Here is a 20087-nt window from a genome sequence, read left to right as displayed (position 1 = left end):
TAAAGACTGATGTCTGCATAATTCAGTTCCAGGGCCCTTCCTCTTGCGTACACATTCCCTCCTCCACGCCTTGATTTGGACATTCGCCTTCCTCCACCCAGACCTCAGTTTCCTCTTGTGTAAAATGGGCATATTAGCCCCCTTGGAGGCACGTTATGAGAGTAGTGATAAAATATAGTAAGTATGCCTAGCACAGTGCCTGGCACTAAGTGGGCTCTTGAGAAGTGATAGCTATTTTTATTAGTGATGGCCTATCTCATTATAGCTGTCATCATTATCTATTGAGGGGGTGAGGATTCTTGAGGGGTATTATTTGATTCCATTATACAGTCTTAGCTAATCTAAAGCTCATTTTGCTTGACTGCATTTTGTTCTTTGGTACAATTTGTGCTGTAGCCATTGCGGACTGATTTAAATGGGAGTCCTTGATTTTGTAGGCAATCATTTTCTCGTTTAAAAGGTACAGTCCCATTCCATTCATTTAGAATGAGGTCAGTTACCAAACGGGGGTTGAACTCTTCTGCCTTTTTGTGTTGGGCCTTTTCTCTCTTTTGCTTCTTGGCCTTAGGCCAGTGGGTCAAAGCATCTCAGGTGATGGAGGAAGCAAAACCTCTGGCAATGTTATGCTCAAAAAATTGGGCTTAGGGCCCAGGCAGTATTTCCATTATTAGAATTCTCCTTTTTCTCCTTTACAGCTTAGCTCCCTGCTCCTTTCTATGTTTCTTTAACCACAAAACAGAAAGAACAACAACAACAACACACATACACTCTCTTTTTAATGGCTTCTTAAATTTAACAACTATTTTAGTGCTTAGTGGGCCCTGAAGTTGTTTTTTTCTCTCTCTGTCATTAAAAAGTGAAGCTAGAGTGGCCTCTCCTTATCAGCAATGGATTTTTTAAAAAGAGAGAAAGAAAGAGCATGTGACCTTTGGTTGACTTCCAGAATGATCTTTAGGCCAACGCTTTTCAGTATGGGTTGCAACCTATTATTGGGTCATGAAGTCAGTTTAGTGTGTCCAGACCAACTTTTTTTTTTTTTTTTTAAATGGAAGGGAAGAGAATAGACCAGAACATAAGAGAATAGAAAAGAAAATACAGGAGTCCATCGGGTGTATAAAAGTAACAAAGGATAAAAGTCAGCTGCTATTTTGTGAAACTTTTGTTTCAGTTATATACATGTATAAACATAAACATGCACACGTATGTATATATGAGTAATGTGCTGTGATGTAAAAAGTATTTCTTAACTGTGGGTCAGAAAAGCTAGAAATCCAGGGCGCTGGGTGGTGCAGTCGGTTAAGGCATCCAACTCTGGATTTCAGCTCCGGTGGTGAGCTCAGGGTTGTGAGATCAAGCGCCACATCAGCTCCAGGCTCAGCATGGAGTGGGCTTGAGTTTCTCTCCTTCTCCTCTCCCTTGAGCCCCACTCCCCCCAACTCTCTCTCTCAAAAAAAAAAAAAAAGGCGAGGAAGCCACTGCTGTGGTTGCATTTGTCACTGAAGAGTTAAAAAACAAAAAAAATTTTTTTTTGAAAAAGCAATTATCTGGAGGCCTGTTTAATCGGATAAAACCCTTTTTTCCCATGAAAGAAAACTGGGCCTTTTAACTGTCAAGCCTTTTATTGATGGAGGGCTTTGGCTGCTGGTTTGACTTGCTCTGTTTTTACTAGGGTCTTTTGGGTAATGAGCCTATTGTCTCCTTTTTTGGTTTCCTGCTTTCTTTTCTCTAAGTGGACCCTGGAAGCCATTCTGGCTGTTGGAGCGATGGCAGAAGTTTTAATACAGCAGAGACATCTGCAACATATGGTTTTGTGATTGTTGCCAGAGTTTTTAAGAAAATTGTGGTTTGGGGGAGAAAGTAAAACTCTCTAACCAACATGAAATATCCAATTCTTTCTTCCCCCTGGTGGTAGCACTTACATCATTGTTCCTCCTGATATAATTACAGAATTGGTTTTTATTTACTTGCATGTGGATTTTTTAAAAAATCAACTCCACTCCTAAGCCTATCTAAATTAACATGTTACTTTAAGGATTAGAATTGAGACAATGATAACAGAACTTTTCATTGAATCCCATATCTCTAGAAGAGACTGCATTGTTGTCTTTTTTCCCATCCTAAAATGGAAAGACATCTATTTTATATGTGCTTAATACTGGTATATTTTGTCATTTGTTCTTTTCTCAATAATTTAAATATTTTAGTGTTTGTGTGTGTGTGTGTGTGTGTGTGTCTTTGTATCACCTAAAATTATCCAAATACCTAACTTAATTTGTCAGTCATTAAGATGGCATTCCAGTAGGATTAGTTTGGAGATATGTGAACCTGATTGTATTCAGAAGTCATTAATCAATGTCAAAGTATTTTTTGAGTTTTTTGAGTACCTGTGGTGTGCTTAGCAAACAAGAAGGAGGTTCCTAAAGAATTGCTGGAAGTGAAAGATGAGGCTCCTGCCTCAAAAGGACTTACCTCTCATTCATCCCTGTAAACATCTTCCTTCACTATATCACTGTGCTCTGCCTAAATAGGTTGTCTGCCTAAATCTAATTGGCAAGGCAAAACTTGTCATATGAAATAAAAATAATAGTTAAATGCCATCTCTAATGATACTTATTGTAAATTCTCTAGGAACTTGGGGTGGAGAGTGAGCAGGGCCGGCTAGGATAGCTGGAGGACAGAGGAAGTAGAGTTACTGAGTCTTGAGCTGTTGTCAACATTCCAATGGAAGGATGGAGAATATTCCAGACTGTGGGGGAATCCAGACAAATGCTTAGAGGCAGCGAATATCAGAGTGGAGTGTGAAGGAGGTATTTCTTGAGGTTGTGTTCTGAGGAATTGTGAAAAGTAAGGCTGGGTATGTTGGGTGGGGACCTGTATTTTAAGGTGGAGGGATAATTGTAGCATTTCATAAGCTGAAAGGGTACCCCACATCCTACGGGTGCTTACAGTCTACTTTGGGAGAAGGGAGGGATTATAAATAGCTATGAGGCTGTCCTATAAGTACTGTGCTAGAAGCCAGTACTAGGATGGAAGTATTATAAGCAAAAAGCTTGGAGTCACCATGTCCGTGGCCATCCTTGAGCTATATTGGGACTGCTTGGGCTTGGGGCTTGGCAACTTTGCTGACTCAGTAACAGACTTCCTTTCTGGAACAGGCCTGGTTCCTGACTTGCCAGCATATGACACTCAGAGTTCACCAGGTCATCCTGTCCCAAACTGCCCAGTTGATTGTCTATAAGATTGTAATAGCCAGGGCTGCTTCCATCTCCGGCCGGGGGTCCTGCTGCATTCCTAGATGGGTTCCCCAAGTGCTTCTCCTTGAGCACCAGGGCATGGTCGGAGATTTGTATGGGTGCTTGCCCTCTGCCCCAGGCCCACAAATTAATGGTGGAAATGTTTTCTTCAAAGCAATTATTGAAAATAATTACTGAGATTATTTCATGTTAACGGAGAATCATGTTTGATTATCATTCAGCTTTTGCTGTTACTCAGCCCCCGAATCTCTGGCTTGTAATAGTAACACACATTTCATTCTTGCAGCTAAGCGTTAACTGTATCCTTGGTTAGTTTTCCCTCAGCTATATTCCTCCCTCTTTTCCTGCCCAGGCTCCTGGGTTAGCTGGCTTCAGACTGGGTTCAGGCAGAGACACCGGCAGGAGATGGGAGGGGAGGAGACAAGGAGACACCAGGGTATTTCTCCTTTTACCTTTGTGCATCGGGTAGCTTCTTCAGCATAGGCTGTTTCTCTGGGGCTCCAGTTTTCACTGGACAGGCCCACCCCATTATTGGGCAACACCATCTCCTCCTTTTGTGTTTCTAGCTTCGCGGTGGTAGTGGCTTCCTACTGTTGCTAAACCCTTTACCGTTTCCTCTGGTGCTCAGCAACTTCATGGCTTGTGTAATCAATTCCCTGCATTCAATTCCTTCTGTAGTAACTACTTGAAGTGCTTTCTTTTTCCTGATGGGACTCTAATGGATACACTGCTCCAAAAAAGAAGTTTTTCTTTTGTCTTTTACGGTGGTTTTTTTTCCTGTGGTGCAGCCTCAGAAATCGGTATAAAATAACCCATTTCATTATCTAACTAAATGTCTCCTGATGAAGCAGTGTGATGTAGTGAAGAGAGCACTGGGCTTGGAGCTTCAGTGATGTCACAGAACCGTCTACCAGCTGGTCCTCTTTAAAATTTTTATGAATTTCCAACATAGTTTTGTAGTTATTTCCAACATAGTTTCTTTCTCATTATAAGCTCAGAATTGGAAGATGCAACCACAATTAGATAGAGACAAGTTATGTAAAGCGTTCGTCTCACGTTGGAACACATTAATGTGCATTTAAAAGTTATCCTTCAAGTGGCCAGGAAGTACATTTGACCACTGATAATATCCCACGCGTCCCAAACTTTTTTGCTTCTTCCTAGCTTTCCTACAGAACCAAGAACATGTTCCCTAGGGCAGCATAAGTGTCACAGTCTCTGTCTTATGGACTAACATGAGATGGATTTCAGTCATAAGAGCAGACAATTGCCTCTTGTCTTTTCTCCTGAACTCCCCTTATTTGGGGCCTTGCCTTGGGGAAAAGATTCACTGTGATTCAAAATAGACTTGCAGTGATGGAGTCTTTTCCAGTTTGAAAGATGCTGGGATGATCAGATCTATTTCAGATTAATCCAGAATAAGAATTCTTAGTGCAGTCGCTATACTAAGCACATTCAAAGGACTCAAAGAATGAATACCTAATATTCAGGGCCCCTCAAGAGTTTACCTATTCTTCTTTCCTGATACAGAGATGACCTGGAACTAGGTTCAGCTTGCAGTGCTCTGTTGGAAACTGGCTCCTCCCAAAGCCTTTGTAATCTGAGTTAGTAGCTCGTGGTGGGGAGGGGCTCTGGCAGGTGATCCCCCTGTTCACAGCACTTGAGTCACAGAATTCTCATCCTTAGCATAGTGGATGGCCCCATGAAGGGAGCTAGGCAGACCTAGCCCTGACACTCACTAGCTTGTCATCTTAGACAAGTTACTTCACCTCTTTGAGCCTCAGCTTCTTTCTTGGTGAAATGGAGGGTAATGAGAGTTATTTCCTAGAGTTATACTTGGCACATAGTAAGTTCCTAGTAAATGGGAGCTCTTTAATATAATTTCAGCGTGCTTATCAGTTCCTGAGTCAGGAACTCAAGATTACAGCTGAGCTGCAGAGGTTTACTGAGCCCCCTAGCCTTTGCCAATATAAGTTAAAACTGACAGAGTTTTTAATATTACCATTCCTTGTGAATATTATGTGTGCTCATTTTGATTTTCAGCTAGTCATTAAAGTTCTTAGAGTTCAGAGAAAATTTCAAACTTGACCAAGACGATAGTATCTATATGACCGTGTCGTGATGGTATAGTGAGTACCCTTTTTTCCTCTTTTAACGTTTGTTTGTTTGTTTGTTTGTTTATTTATTTAAGTGATCTCTACACCCAGCGCGGGGCTCAAATTCACGACCCCAAGATCAGGAGTCGCATGCTCTTCTAACTGAGCCAGCCAGGTGCCCCCTCCCTTTTTTTTTTAAACTGTCTTAAACCTTAAGTCACATTGGTTTCTAAACAACAGTGAAAAATTGCTATTACCGTGTTTGCCATTTGTGATAGGCAAATGCCACTTGTTTATTTTCAGCCTTTGGGGAGATAATTATACGGTTGCTTATGGGAATGACAGAATTAAAGCAGGCGGTTCCCTATCTTAGGAAATCATGTTAGCTGTTGGTTCATCATCTGTCGTCAGTTCCTGCTCCTGAGGAGCAGATCTTAGAATATTTTCTTTCACAAAAGACAGAAGTGAGGCATAGGATTTTCCCGGTAAGAGAGTGCAGTGACCAGTCATAGCCTAGGAACTCTTCCAGGCCCGTAACTTCATCTCTGTGTTCCTCAGTGCCTAGTATGGAGCCAGGCTCATGTCAGGCTCAAGACTTCTTATCAAATCACATATTGAAATTTGCCCTTTCATTAGTTGGCTTGATTTACATTTGACTAAGCTAAAGCTCACTGTATGTGTCATATGTAGTTGAACACTCCTTAGTGGATCCTTTGTGTAGCCAATCAGTTTTCTGTTTTGTAATTTGAGTAATAGACTATACTCATAGATAGACTGAGGAATCGGTTGCACAGTTGAAAAAGGGCCAAATCGGACATTTCTCTGCCCTCAGTATCATAATTTCCAAACGTGGACTTCAGCCTTGAGGCCCACAGAGGCTTATCTGAAGTAAATATTTAAAAAAAACTGATTAAATATCAGTTTTTCTGAATGTACAGGTTTTTTTGCTTTCTTCTGTTACTTTCAGAAATTCATGCAAAGAATCGCAGTCCAGTGGTTGTGATCTCTTCTTTTCCCAAAATGGCCAGTGACATTTTCCGTCACACCCCGCATTCTGCTGACAGACCATTTGGGGTTGGAAATACACAGTCATTGTGTATCATGTTTCTTAAGTCCTTTGTCGTACGCATTTCCTGACCTAATGGCAACACTGCCCAGACTGGGAACTCTAACATTGTGACCACCAGATGTGGAAATCCTGCCCCAGGCTTGCCTGAGACCATCCTTGAAATGACAGTGTGTCTGTAAAGTGATCATGTGAGTGGAGAGTTCTGTTTTTGCTTTTCCTAGTAATAACTGAGGGTTACAGTTAGGGTGCCGCTGGTACAGCCAAACATTGGGGAGATGAATTTAATGTCGTCAGATACCATATTTTCAATTGCAGACATAAAATTTTCACCTCAGTGGTCAAGTGTGTTTTGTTTAGCTTTTTTCAACTCTTTATATATGGCAACACTCTGGTTCATTCTACCCACCACATGCCCAAAGGCCGGAATTCTCTACCCTCTGTATCCCTGAATTTACTTTAAAATCTGTATACACCTGCTGTTTCTTTTTTCTAAACCACATTGTAATATGGGGGCCTTATGAGTAGAAAGATGAGTTAAAAATATACAAAGCAGCTTACTCACCAAGGCCACTTTTGCCCTTGTGTGTGGGGGGGAATTCGCCATGAGCCTCAGCTGAGCAGCTTTTTAAAGTCCAATGAACTCATTTTATTAAAGCTTGCCCTGTTGCCCTCTCCTGTTTTACAGCTGATTAGATTAATTGAATATGATTAATAAATTATAATATGGCAAACTCAGAATTATCTGTGTTAATTAGGGACAGGGGTAGCATGGAAAAATCTTCAGATGTTGTCTTTCCTCTTGGCTTTGTTTCTGCAGATGCCACAAAGACACATCACGTGAAAGCAAGCTCACATTTCCTTATTCCTTTCTTTGTCTTCCCATACATTCTTTTGCAGGTGACAGCAAATAAACTGGAACTGAGGTAATTAGGGAAAGAGGGACAGATTTGTCCAGTCTACTTGGTCGATAATGGTTGCAGTCTTCAGTTAAGACTCTTTCAGATGGAGTATGTGAATTAGTTATTTGGTGTGCTTTTCTTATACTTTTTTTTCCCCCAGAGAAATGGCATCATACTCATTTTACTTCTTTAATCTAGAATTTGAAGCATAGTTGTAGTGAGTACTACTTCCAACTATAGCATGTGGAATTTTTTTTTTTTCAAAATTACTGAATCTTATGGACCTAGTTCATTTATATCTTGTTCCTTTTATAATATTATAACGTAAGTGCTTTCCAAGTTTCTTTATAATCTTGATGATGACCAAGGATTACTTTTAATATATTAAAATATAGCAATTTTAGTAATAATTTTAGTAACAATTTAGTAATTTTAATATATATCTATATATACTTTATTTTTTTTTTTTAAAGATTTTATTTATTTATTTGACAGAGAGAGACACAGCAAGAGAGGGAACACAAGCAGGGGGAGTGGGAGAGGGAGAAGCAGGCTTCCCGCCGAGCAGGGAGCCCGATGTGGGGCTCGATCTCAGGACCCTGGGATCATGACCTGAGCCGAAGGCAGACGCTTAACGTCTGAGCCACCCAGGCGCCCCTATCTATATATACTTTAAAAATATTCCTTCATGGTGAAAAAGACTCAGAGTCTTCAGTGGCTACTCTAGCACTGGGAAGTAAAGGGTGGGAATCTGGGAGCTGTGTTTTATTTTCAAGGAAGTGCATCTGTACCAGTCTAACAGAAGACATCACTCAGGGGCGCCTGGGTGGCTCAGTGGATTGAGCACTCCGTCCGACTCTTGATCTCGGCTCAGGTTTTGATCTCACAGTCGTGAGTTTGAGCCCCACATTGGGCTCCGTACTGGGTGGGGAGCCTACTTAAAAAAAAAAAAAAAAAAAAAGATATCACACTCTAGGTATTCTGTGGTGGGAAATAAGAGTCATTGCCCTCCAGGACTCAAGATTAGACTGGAGACTTCCAAAGAGTCTTCTGTATCTTACTTACAGGCCTGTCATTTGGGTCAACCTCCTGCTTATGACCTGTTAAAAAACATATTTTGTATTTGTAACTTTGAAAAACTTGCCTGAGAAAGATAGGTGCTAACATTCAGTGATCCTTAATGCGTTCCTCGGGATTGGAAAAGAGCAGTCTTATTCTGAAAGAAGGGGGTAAAGGGAAACATAAAGTGAATAATTCTTTTATTCAAGATTGAGGGCTAGTGAGTGGAAACTGTGCAGTTAGTTTTCTTGCTCTGATGCCTGGGTCCTCTTCTTTAGTTATTGGGGATGAGGGTGGAGAGCCTTGAATGGGGTGTTCCTCTTTGAAGTCAGTTTAATAAAAACAAGCTGATAAAATATAATTTGAAATGTTTTTTGTCAATTTTAGAAAAATTATTTTATGTGGTACTGGATGATTCTCTGAGCCATTCAGATATCAGGACAGCTTTGTAGAAATAGTCTCATGTCAATATTGTTTAGATTTTCTTTCCTCCTAACCCCAAACACTGGCATTTGGAAATAGGGAAATAGGGAGCATAATGATCAAATGGGAAGTCTGAGGGTAGTATATTTTGATAAACCACTCATTTTATGCTTTGACAGAGTTATCATTCATTCTTTGATTTTTTAAAAGATTATTTATTTATTTATTTGAGAGAGATAGAGAGTGAGTGTGAGCAGGAGGGAGAGGAAGAGGGAGAGAGAATCTGAAGCAGACTCTGCCGAGCCCAGACCCCGATGTGGCGTTCGATTCCACAACTGTGAGATCATGACCTGAGCTGAAACCAAGAGTCAGATGCTTAACCAACTGAGCCACCCAGGTGCCCCTCATTCTTTGTATTTGAAGGTTAAAGTGGCAATTAGCTGGGGGAAAAGGGAAACAAAAGAAAATGTGATGTATTCCAGTCCTTCGTTAGTCCAGACTGCATCCTGTAGCTCTGAAACGTAAGTAAGAGATCTTAGATTTACCAACCCAGTTGGTATTGGGTGTTGGTATCATTGTATTCTTTTAAAAGCCAAGCCAAATAAGTAATAGGTGACAGAATCCTTTATCACTATCTAAAGTAAGTAAAATGCCTTAAGTACATAGAGGTGGATGACCATATATATATGTGTGTGTATATATATATATGGGATAGCATAATGGGCCCATGGAAGTGTTTACTTCTTATGCATGTAAGGTTATAGTGCTGTAACTTTAAACTTTTGTATTGTGAGGGAGTGTGTTTACAAATCAGGATGATATAATCATTTGTAGAAAAGTTTTTCATTTTTGATTGGGAAAAACTATATTCTGTTCATGCCATTTTTATTGATCTTTGTGTCATCCTTTTACTTGCATGTACTCCATCTGTTTGTTTTAACCTTACTCATTAGCAATAGCTTATTATAATTACCCATCTGTCACCCTGGCTACAGTGAGCTGTAAATGCTGCTTAATTTTACTATACTTTTGTGGCATTGATGTTGGTTTTGATCAAGAAAAGGCTTTTTTGCTAACTAGATTCAGAGCACTGCGAGTTTGCAGTTACGTTTGTTTATTTTATAATCTCTGATCACTTTCCTTTTATCTAGAGAAAAATCAGTGGGAGAAGAAGGTGGGAAGGGGTGAGGTAGGTGTTGCAGGAAAGAGATTACGACTTTTGATGAATTTCTTTTCAGCCTGCCGGAATTTGGTATAGACGCTATCCCTTGCTTCCCCAATTAAAAGAAAAGTTGGTTTGTATTAACTTGGTGAGGAAAATTACTAAATTTTGTGTTTTGTACCAATATAAGCTGAAATCTTTCTTAGATAAGTGATTTGGAAATTTTCCTGAAAAATAATAAAACTATAGCTAAAGTTTGTTTCAGCCCTAGTTGCTAACTGATATATTAAACACTGATAAAATCTTTTTTGTTTTTCCTCTTTTAAGAACTTAATTCGCAAAGGGAAAAAAATACATCATTTGTTTTTAGTTAGTTGCACCACGTAATGTTACTTAGTTATTTTATATGTATTTTTTTCTTTTTAGCTTTCATTTGCCTCCAAATGAATGGAAAAGATGATACATGGTCAATACTTGGAAAGATCTAAAGGATCAGTTTTACTGCCTTTTTGGTGCAACATCATTGGAATGTAGTTGTAATTTTTTCCAGTGATAATTCCAGTGATTTGGCGGTATGGTTTTCCCACAGCAACAGTGTGTTGAATCAGGGATTTGCTTTTCTATTTTCATTTTCTGAATAGCCACAGTATTCCCTCACCCTTAAATGAAACAGACCTAAGCCTGAGTTGCCAGACACCAACAAGGAAATTCCAGGTTCAGGAAAGTGATAGTGACTCACACTGGAGGGGGTTGCCTGCTACAAAGGTACACTTTCTCAGAATCAGTGGCTGGAGCAGAGGCAATGCAGCTGGTTGCATTTGGGAGCAGTTTGCTTCTTGAGATGGTCATGAATTAATAATGGAGAAAGGAATGGAAATCTCAGAGACATTCCGAACTTTTATTCTCCAGGGAAGTTTAATTCATACATTAGGCTTTTTATGAAAAGAGATTTTTTGAATGTAAAACATCTGTTCATTGAAAACCTCTAAAATCCACATTTTAACAACTTCAAGCACATTGCTACTTCCAGACTGAGTAACACTTTAAACACATTTCCTTTTGAAAATGCAAGATTCGCAAAAGAGACTGGTCATGCATTCATTTGGCCATTCTCAACTGGTGAACTGAATGCTGGATAATCTCTGCTGGCCCCTTAATCAGATTTAAAATTCTCAATCCTTCCTAGGTGTTTCCGAATACTTTTATCTGAGTTGTAGCTGTGTTATTGCACCTTATTTGCTATTTTTGGTGTGTTTTTTTCCTCTTGACATTTTTGTAGTTCTAGCATTGAGAACCTTTTGTTTGTCATTCAACACATAGCTTATTTTAGCAGTTATCATTTGGTACATAATGATTTGTTATTTTGCCCTTTTATTTCCCAAAGACATTTTAAGAGTTAAATAGATCTTTATAATTTAATCTGTAAAGCCCTTTGAGACACTCAAATATAGACCTTACTTAAAACTGTTCTAATCTGCACTGTTTTTGTATCTGTCACACATACATTTATGGCTCAAAGAAGTAAATTCTTCCTTATTTCTAGAATAAGTTTATGAGTTTATCTTTTGTTGGTATGATTCGCTTGTATGGGTACAGCTGTCTTATGCCAAGAATGCCAAGAATTGAGTTTAATTAGGTAACAAGTAGAAACTTTTATTTATTTATTTTTTAGATTTTATTTATTTATTTGTCAGAGAGAGAGAGCACAAGCAGGGGGAGCTGCAGGCAGAGGGAGAAGCAGGCTTCCCGCTGAGCAGAGAGCCCAATGTGGGGCTCTGTCCCAGGACCCTGGGATCATGACCCGAGCCGAAGGCAGACACCTAACCGACGGAGCCACCCAGGTGTCCCGACAAGTAGAAACTTTTAAAACAGTGTAAAGATGTGCAGCTTTTTCAGCAGGAAGGAGTGGTATGTGTCACTATTGATTTACACCATAAATGAGGTTTAATTTACTGCTTTCTATTCACAGAATAGAGGAACCAAAGAAATCTGAAAACTTCTGTCTTCTTTTTGGTATAGGAGGTGTCTTTTTAAAGGGCAGATTATATTCGCAGACCAGTGTGATCATTTCAAACTGTTGTTCAGTGACTTCTAAACTTACTTTTAGTGTTTTTTCTGCTAAACTTTAGACTTTCTGATTTTCAAAAAGGAAACCAGATTGTAAATTTGAATATAAACAAAACAAAAAGTTAAATGGTTCTGATTATATGCAGCAAAATTGGTACCTGGTGAACATGCTTTTATGAATTTACAGAATATGTATTTACAAAAGAACAATGCCTTGAACTCCTCTCTTTCAATCTAAGTAACATTCTTTGGTGGTTTTTTTTTTTTTTTTTGGAGGAGGAGGTGGAGGGGTAGCAGGTGAGGGAGAGAGAATCTTAAGCAGGCTCCACCCCCAGCACGGAGATGGAAGCTGGGCTCAATCTCAGGACCCTGAGATCATGATGTGAGCTGAAATCAAGAGTCACACGTTTAACCGACTGAGCTACCCTGGGGCCCCAATCTAAGTAACATTCTTAACTTTATTTCTATCTACTTTTATACATTTTCTCCAAGTCCTTTATTTTGGAAAAAAAATATTTTAAAGCTTCAATCTGTGACTCTTATTTTTTCCCATTTCAGGAATCTGTTTTTCTAATTAGAGATCTTAGCTAATTGTCCTAAAGTCAGCTACTCTAAAATCTCATTAATCTCCATGTTTAAAAGTCCACAAAAAAAGCCTAAGCAAAATGAGGTTGTCAAAGTTGTAAAACAGCAGTATCCATCTACACTGCATCTTCATCATTAATAAAAATCTAAAGTAAGGAAATGAAGGTAGCATTTCTTTAAAGTGGATTCAATATTTGGGACACTTTTTTCTATTTCTGGAATATCTCTGAAATGTAAATAGACCAACCACTAACCCATATTCTGATAGCTTGGGATCACAGATGTTTCCAAACTTTGAAACAAAGTACATTTTTCCCCTTTTAATTGTGAAAGTGCAGTGTTGGACTTCTGCTTTTTAAAGTGGGTCAGAGGGGATAGATACTCTGTTTTTTTGCTATTGATGTATGGCACCATGAGTAAACCCAGCATTAGAATCTTGTATTGCTATCATTCATTGAAAGGCTAAATGTCCCAGAAATTTGACTTTTTTTTTTTTTCACGGATCTCTTGGCTGCAGCCAAAGTGGGCTTTTTATAAAAGCACTTGAGTGGGAACCTGGTATGGAACATGTCAAGTGAAGGTCCCCGCTATTTCTCTACCCCCCGATTTTCCTGGGTCAGCTTACTTCCCCAAGTAACCCAAGACCGTTCTAAGGTAGAAGAGAGAGCTCTTGTGTGTTCTAAAGCTACAGGACCCACAGGGCAAAAATGCATCCAGATCACAGCGAGGCTGAAGGTCAGGACGACTGGCTGGCTCTTTCCACACTCCAGCATAAACCTAGGGCAACCTCCCTATGCTCTTGAAACAAAAGGTTGTTAGTAAATAAACATCTGTTGGCTGACTAATTCGACATCAGTGTAAAATAATTGTGTCAATCTGTTCCCTCTCCGTGTTAAATTATATCTGATTTGTAGAATGAAAGGGGGCCCAGTACTGCTTATTCCAAGCTCCTTTGTCCTGTGAGGTCTGTTAACTGTGGACGTGGGTCAAGTTCAAAGGTTCCTTCCCTCTGTTCTGCCGGCCAGCTTCCAACCACACTGCTGGTTTCTGAGAAATATCTGAGAAGCAATGCTTTAGGCAGGTGCTCACACCGTATCCCTCCCTGGGGCCTCACTGCCCGGTCTCTGCCGGCTCTTGTTAATGTGGGTCACCCTGGACAGTGCAGAGGCCTCAAGTACAAGTTTACCTATTCCTCAGAGGTACAGGGCACAGTGCTCCACCCCCGTCCTAAGGGTGGAGGGAGGATGGAATGGGAAATCAGAACTTCTTTGTTCCTCTCCTGGCGTGCCACTCTCAACAGTGACCAAATGTGTATTCTTTCATTATTCTTAGCCCAAATAGAACCTTCTTTTTCCTCCAGGCAGGGAAGGAAATGCCCCATGAACTCCCTGCTTGAAATCTGAGTGGCCAACACTCCTTGCTACCCCATGCCCCTGATTTGCCCCCTCACTTTCTGAACCTGATCCAATCTTGCTATCACCCACACCTGGTCACCAAGAGCTCACAGGCCCTCTGTATATTGAACAGTGGGATGGGGTGGTGCCTGCCGTCCATCCCCCCCCCGCCCCCAGTTTCCACTAAATTTTTTAAGTTGCCTTTCATCTCTAAATTTGGTTTGATTTTTCTGCTATCATTAATGAATGTCTTCAGATATCATTTTTTCCAATAACTACTTGTTGCTTCTTAAAAATGAGGAACAACTTCAGGCATACAAGAGTATACCTAATATAAAACACTCCCACATCCAGGTACCACCATGCAGTTTTAGAAATAACAAATGTTAGAGTTGAAGTCCCTCTGGACCTCTGCCTAATCACCTCTTCTTCCATTTCTCTTCAGAGGTAACAGCTATACTGATTTTGTTGATAGTCATTCTCATGTATGTTTTTATACTTCAATTACACATGGATGTATATATAAATGATACATTCTATATTTTGGGGATTTTTGAAATTTTATAGAAATGATTTGACTCTGGGAAATTTCTGCTGTTGGCTTTTTTCACTTCATATTATGTTTTTAGATTCAGGCATGTTGATACCTGTGACTCTTGTTCACTGCTCCTGGATATCCCCTGTGTACCAAGGTATTCTCCCACTGGGGGACATTCCCATTGTTGCTAGTGTTTTGCTGTGGACCTTTAAAGAGCAGGCCTCCCCCAGGGAGACATGGACATTCTTATACACATCTCTTTGGAAGGCCTGATCTTTAAATGCCAAGTTTGATTTTTGACCCCTTTTTGAATTAGTCTTTGTGAATCTGAATAAGTTGCTGCATCTCCCTGGGCCTCAGTTTGCTTAGGCACAGAGGGAGAACTGAACTGAATAATCTCTAAGGTTCTTTCCAAGCCTAGAATTCTGTGATTCCTTTCCAGCTTGCTTCTCTCCCTCCTTATAGTGTATAGTGTGTATCAGTTATGAGCAACTGCTTAGCATGAGAATCAATTCAGAAAAAAAAATCTGTGTGTGTATGTAGTTAAATTCAAAATGAAAATGACTTTGAGTCCCTTGGGAATGTTTTCTTACAATGTAGATTTCCTGTTCTATTGATTAGATAAATATTAATAACAAAACTGGCACTGCTTTAAAGCCATCAGAAAGTTAATGTTGGGGCTTATTCTAGTAAACATGGAAGCAGTGTTGGAGTCTTGTCTCCTGAGCGTGGATGTTGGGCTGTGTTACCAGCTGGGCAGGCTGCATGAAGCCTGGTGGCTGATGGATTGCTCATGAGTTGGGATGACTCAGAGTCGTCATTTTGAACATGAGTTATCGTATTATGTGTTGCCAAGAAATGATGCTTTCTAAAAGACTGTTGAAATATGAAGGGCTTTTTTTTTTTACCCTAAGCGTAATGCCCTTCAGAAGCTATGTTTTTGAGATTGTATAGTGTTTTTAAATGAAAAAAAAAAAAAAGTTGCTCCCTTCCTGCCAGAATGAGCTGTAGTTCTTGCTGCTGTTGATATGACAGCCTCCTCCTTCTTTGCAGCCTCTAATCATCTGAGCCTAGGGCACAGGCCAGTGCTTTGGAACTGTAGTCTCAGGGACTCTTGGGCAGTGAAGATCACAGTTTAGCGCAGAGATGTCGTGGCAACTACATGGGCTGCTCATTGTCTTTTTCCTTCATATTTTCTGTTTGTGGCTGAACACTAGATGAAATACTAGAGTTATTATCAAACTTGGTAACTTACACGTCATGGTAGTAGTGATAGCTGTTATGATTTGTCCATTTCATATAGCTATGAATATAACATTTTACTAATTGATAGATTGGAGTGTTATTCTAACAGATACTATGATCAATTCAACAGCTTTTCCACTCTCTCCAATTTTTAGCAGTCCTGTGGGTCAGGAAAGTGACCCAGCTCCAGGGATGGGTCTTGATCAATCTAAATTTAGGGATGAGTTTAGATTAATCCAATCTTGGTGACTGCCCATGGCCGTGATTGGTTCCGGAACTCAGCATTAGCCCCTAGAACATGACATTTCGTGGTTATAATTCTAGAAATGAAACATGAAGGAAAGGTCGCTGGAGGCTTTGGGGAAACATTTCCTCCCTTTGAAGTGAGAGGCACAGGAAGATGATCTCTTTTCTTCTCAGTATTGCTGTTGTGGTCAGGAACCGTTATCAGTCAGGGGATGAAATTGATACTCCCAAGGGGACAGAGCCAAAGGAGGTACAGAGAAATGAGCCGGAACTACTGGTTTGAGCCATCCCTGAACCTCAGCTCATCACTGGGCTTATTATATGAGTCAACAAATTACCTTAAGCTAGTTTGATTTGAGGTTTCTATTATTTGCAGCAGAGAGCATCCTAATTGATATAATTACATTACTATATTATGACTGGTTATTCTAATTCTGGAGTAGTCTCAGGAAGTTATCTTTTCTTTAAATTTTAAAGTGAATGTTAATCCACCATATAGTCTACTGCTGTTGTTGCCAAACTAGTTGTAATGTAACAATCTTGATTTTCATATTGTAATAGATTTCTTAGCATCCTTACTATTGTTACTATAGTACACTAAGAAAACTTTGAACTTCCAAGGTGTTCTTAGTTCTCCCCACACTTAGTAGAATGTAACCTTTACTTACTTGCATAAGAGTATTTAACCTTTTATTATCTACTCTATACATGTTTCTGTATGCAATCTAACTAGAAAAGAGAGGATGGACCCTTTGCTTGATTTGAGAGCAATTCAGAGCAATGTGTTAACAAAACCAAATAACACAGGATTAAGCCAGGACTTGCCATGTCAGGGATGGACATGGCCAAGGAGAGAGCTGAGGGAGGACGGGGGTGGGGGAGGGCCCATGGGTGGAGCGGCATCCTCGGGGAAGGCTGCCACGTGAGGTGGCCATGCACATGCAAGGGGAGGAGGTGTGGGGCAGCTGGAGAGAGGCTCTGAGGGTGGCAGGGTCAGGAGAGCAGTGCCTCCGAGAGGCTGTATTGCCAGGCAGAGGAAGTTGGACCCACAGCTTCTTAAATAGTGAAGTGTTATTACCACAGAGATGGTTAACAGTTACTCTCGCAGTGGCACGCGGGGAGCTAGACCAGGGAGAGAGGTTGGCACTGAGTCCTGGGAAGCTGTTACCATACTTCATGCGTCAGGTGACAAGAGCTGTAGGATAATAGCGTCTGAGTATGTAATACCTTACGTCAATATGGAATTTCAGAGTTCCCAAAGCACATTCAAACACGTTATCTAATTTATCTAATTACGTCCCCTCACCCTTTTTTATGGATGAAGATACAGAGGTTCAGAGCAGTTAAGAACCTCCCAAAAGTTGTCAATTACAGAACCCAACCTACAGTCTATAGGTCTTTGGACTTTCAGGTCTAGTGCTTTTCAGTAATAATATAAGCGACATTTTCCATTATTAGTGAAATTCTAGTTGTGCTAATTTGACTCGGCTCTGTGCATTTGTCTATCAGCTGGCTCCTGACAGCAGTGTAAACAAAAGCTAAACACCACTGCTCCTAACTCCTCTAAAAACTGAACACCTCTGAATAGTGAAAAGATGGTGAAGTATCACAGATAAAGGTAGGACCTCCTCAAATTACAGAAAGGTGATTCTTCTGACAAATACAAAAAACAAAAGGCGGGGTGTGGAGAAAGTTTCCTAAATGTTTTAAATGAATGGAGAGTGCCTGAGACTTTAGGGAGCCTCCAAGTGGCAGCCTTTTTGGGTGCTCTCAATATTTATATGTAGAAACATTGTAGTAACATAGCTATTGAAGGCTTTTCTTCCCCTAGAATAACTGCATTTAATGTTTAAGTCAATTTAGCGGATACGTAATTGACACGTTTTCATGAAATGTCATGGAAACCGCTTTTAAGGGGTTCTGAACAGAATGCAAAAGAATAGAAAAATAAAAGCTGAGTGGCCAGATGATAAAGATTTAGCAAATTGCATCCAGGTTGTATTCATTAACTTGTCCCTTCAGAGAGTAGCAGCTTATTCCTGATAAGTGTAGAGCATTCTGATATTTGTCAAGGACTTTGTGGTTCTTTGTAATTGAAATTGCTAAATAAGTTTTGAACTACCAAAGTGCCGGGGGGGGGGGGGGGGGGGGGGTTGGAATTGGTGAGGGAGGGTTGGACTTTTAACTGCCAGGGCCCTCAAACAACTTTCACGTGGTACCTGTCTGGCCCACTTGAGTGCTACTTACAGGTTAGAATCACCTGGAGAGCTTTTAAAATTACCAGTGCACAGATCCTAGCCTTGACCAACTAAGTCAGAATCTCAGAGTTTGAGGAAGGGAGCAGACCTAGTCATAAGTAGTTTTTTAAAGTTCTCCAGGCAATCCTAAAGTTCAGCTAGGGCTAAAAACCTTATTCTAGCTATTTTGGCTCCAGCCAGTAAGCTGCAAGAAACGTTTATTAAAATGTACATACGAAGGGCGCCTGGGTGGCTCAGATGGTTGGGCGTCTGCCTTCAGCTCAGGTCATGATCCCAGGGTCCTGGGATCCAGCCCCACATCCGGCTCCTGGCTCGGCGGGGAGCCTGCTTCTCCCTCTCCCTCTTTCCTCTTCCCCCTGCTCATGCTCTCTCTCTCTCTCTGTATCTCTGTGTCTCGAATGAATAAATAAAATCTTTTTAAAAAAATGAACATACGATACTTGCTAGCTGTATAAAATAAATATGTAGGTTTTCCCATCCCTGAGCTCAAATAGGCAGGTTTGGGGGCTTGGGGTTTTGTTTTTCTCCTTAGCCAATTGCAGATCCTAAAGAACACATGGCAGGAGATGGAGGAAGACATTCTAAAGAGGTCCCATGGTGTTTTTTTAGGGAAGGATGGGGCAGGAAGGGTAGAAATCATTGTTTATATGTGTTTCAGGAAGCAGAAAATATGGCATGTTCCAAGTCTATCTAAATTATGTAACTTTGAGGGATGTGATCCATTTGGATCAAAATAATGAGGCATATAATACATTGCATTTAACATGTGTGGGAATTCTTTGCAGAGTAATTAGCATTCCTTTCTTCAGCCTGTATTCAGAGGAAACATACCATTCACACCCTCTCTGTGTTCACATTTTCCAGTGCGTTGGAGAGCTTTTTTTTTTTTTTCAATAGAAATCTTTGTCCTTTTCCTAATAAGACTTGAATTATATTTGGAGAAATTTAGCATTTCTTTTTCTTTTTTCTGGCAGGAATTGATTTTAAAATCAGAACGATAGAACTAGATGGAAAGAAAATTAAGCTTCAGATATGGTAAGTAAAAAAAAAAAATTATACACAGTTTCTTCCTTAATCGGGAATTGAAAGTGGGAATTAAAATGTGAACTGTGGTAAGTTAGAGGTAGCTTGTGATAGCTAAAACATCTTTTCTTTACCAGAACCAAGGGAAGTGATTAAGTATTCAAAGGTATCTCCACCAAGAACGGGAAGGTAAGGAATGATCTTACAGCTGGAAGAGATCTGAGAACTCATTCTTCCCAGACACTAATTTTGTAGGGAAGGAAAGAAAAACTAAAGAGTGTATATGCTTTTTCATTGTAGTTGTTGCAGCCTTGAAATCAGGTAAGGCAAGAGTAGTCCCATGGTAGGAACCCTGAGCGGGTTCTTCTATGGAAGTACTAGATCTAGGTTCTAGGTTCTGCCTCTCAACTGAGGGCCTGGGCCAGTTGCTTCCCTTCTTAGGGCCTGTTTTTCCTCAATGGTAAATTGGTTGGTGAGCCTAAAGACATCTGAGTTCTCCTCCAGATCTAACACTTTATCATTTGTTTTCATGTTTCTTCTCTTCAAATTAAAAAAAAAAATGAGGACCACCAAACCGATCTAATTGTGTGATGATGACAGCAGTAGACAAAGCTTAGAAATTTAGAGATTACAAAGCAGGCAGGGCAAAATAGTAAAGTAATGTATATCAGCTTTTTTCTTAGGCTGTTTTTCTTCTTTAAATCTCAGAACCAGGACAGAACTAGAGCATCATATTGAGATCCACTGGTCCTTCTTTTACAGAGAAAGA

The 20087-nt window shown here is 40.1% G+C and overlaps 1 protein-coding gene across 2 annotated transcripts in view; it reads left to right on the top strand.

The window, feature by feature from the left end:
* RAB8B (RAB8B, member RAS oncogene family) overlaps positions 1 to 20087 on the top strand; it is a 58853-nt gene that overhangs the window by 23788 nt on the left and 14978 nt on the right. For both annotated transcript variants that reach the window (XM_036081155.2, XM_078079244.1), the window contains exon 2: positions 19270 to 19330. In XM_036081155.2, coding sequence (XP_035937048.1) covers positions 19270 to 19330 — 61 coding nt within the window. The remainder of the gene's footprint in view (positions 1 to 19269; positions 19331 to 20087) is intronic.

This window comes from Halichoerus grypus, chromosome 8 (assembly GCF_964656455.1).
Source record: "Halichoerus grypus chromosome 8, mHalGry1.hap1.1, whole genome shotgun sequence".
Classification (NCBI taxonomy): domain Eukaryota; kingdom Metazoa; phylum Chordata; class Mammalia; order Carnivora; family Phocidae; genus Halichoerus; species Halichoerus grypus.
This window is presented reverse-complemented; position numbering and strand designations above follow the sequence as displayed.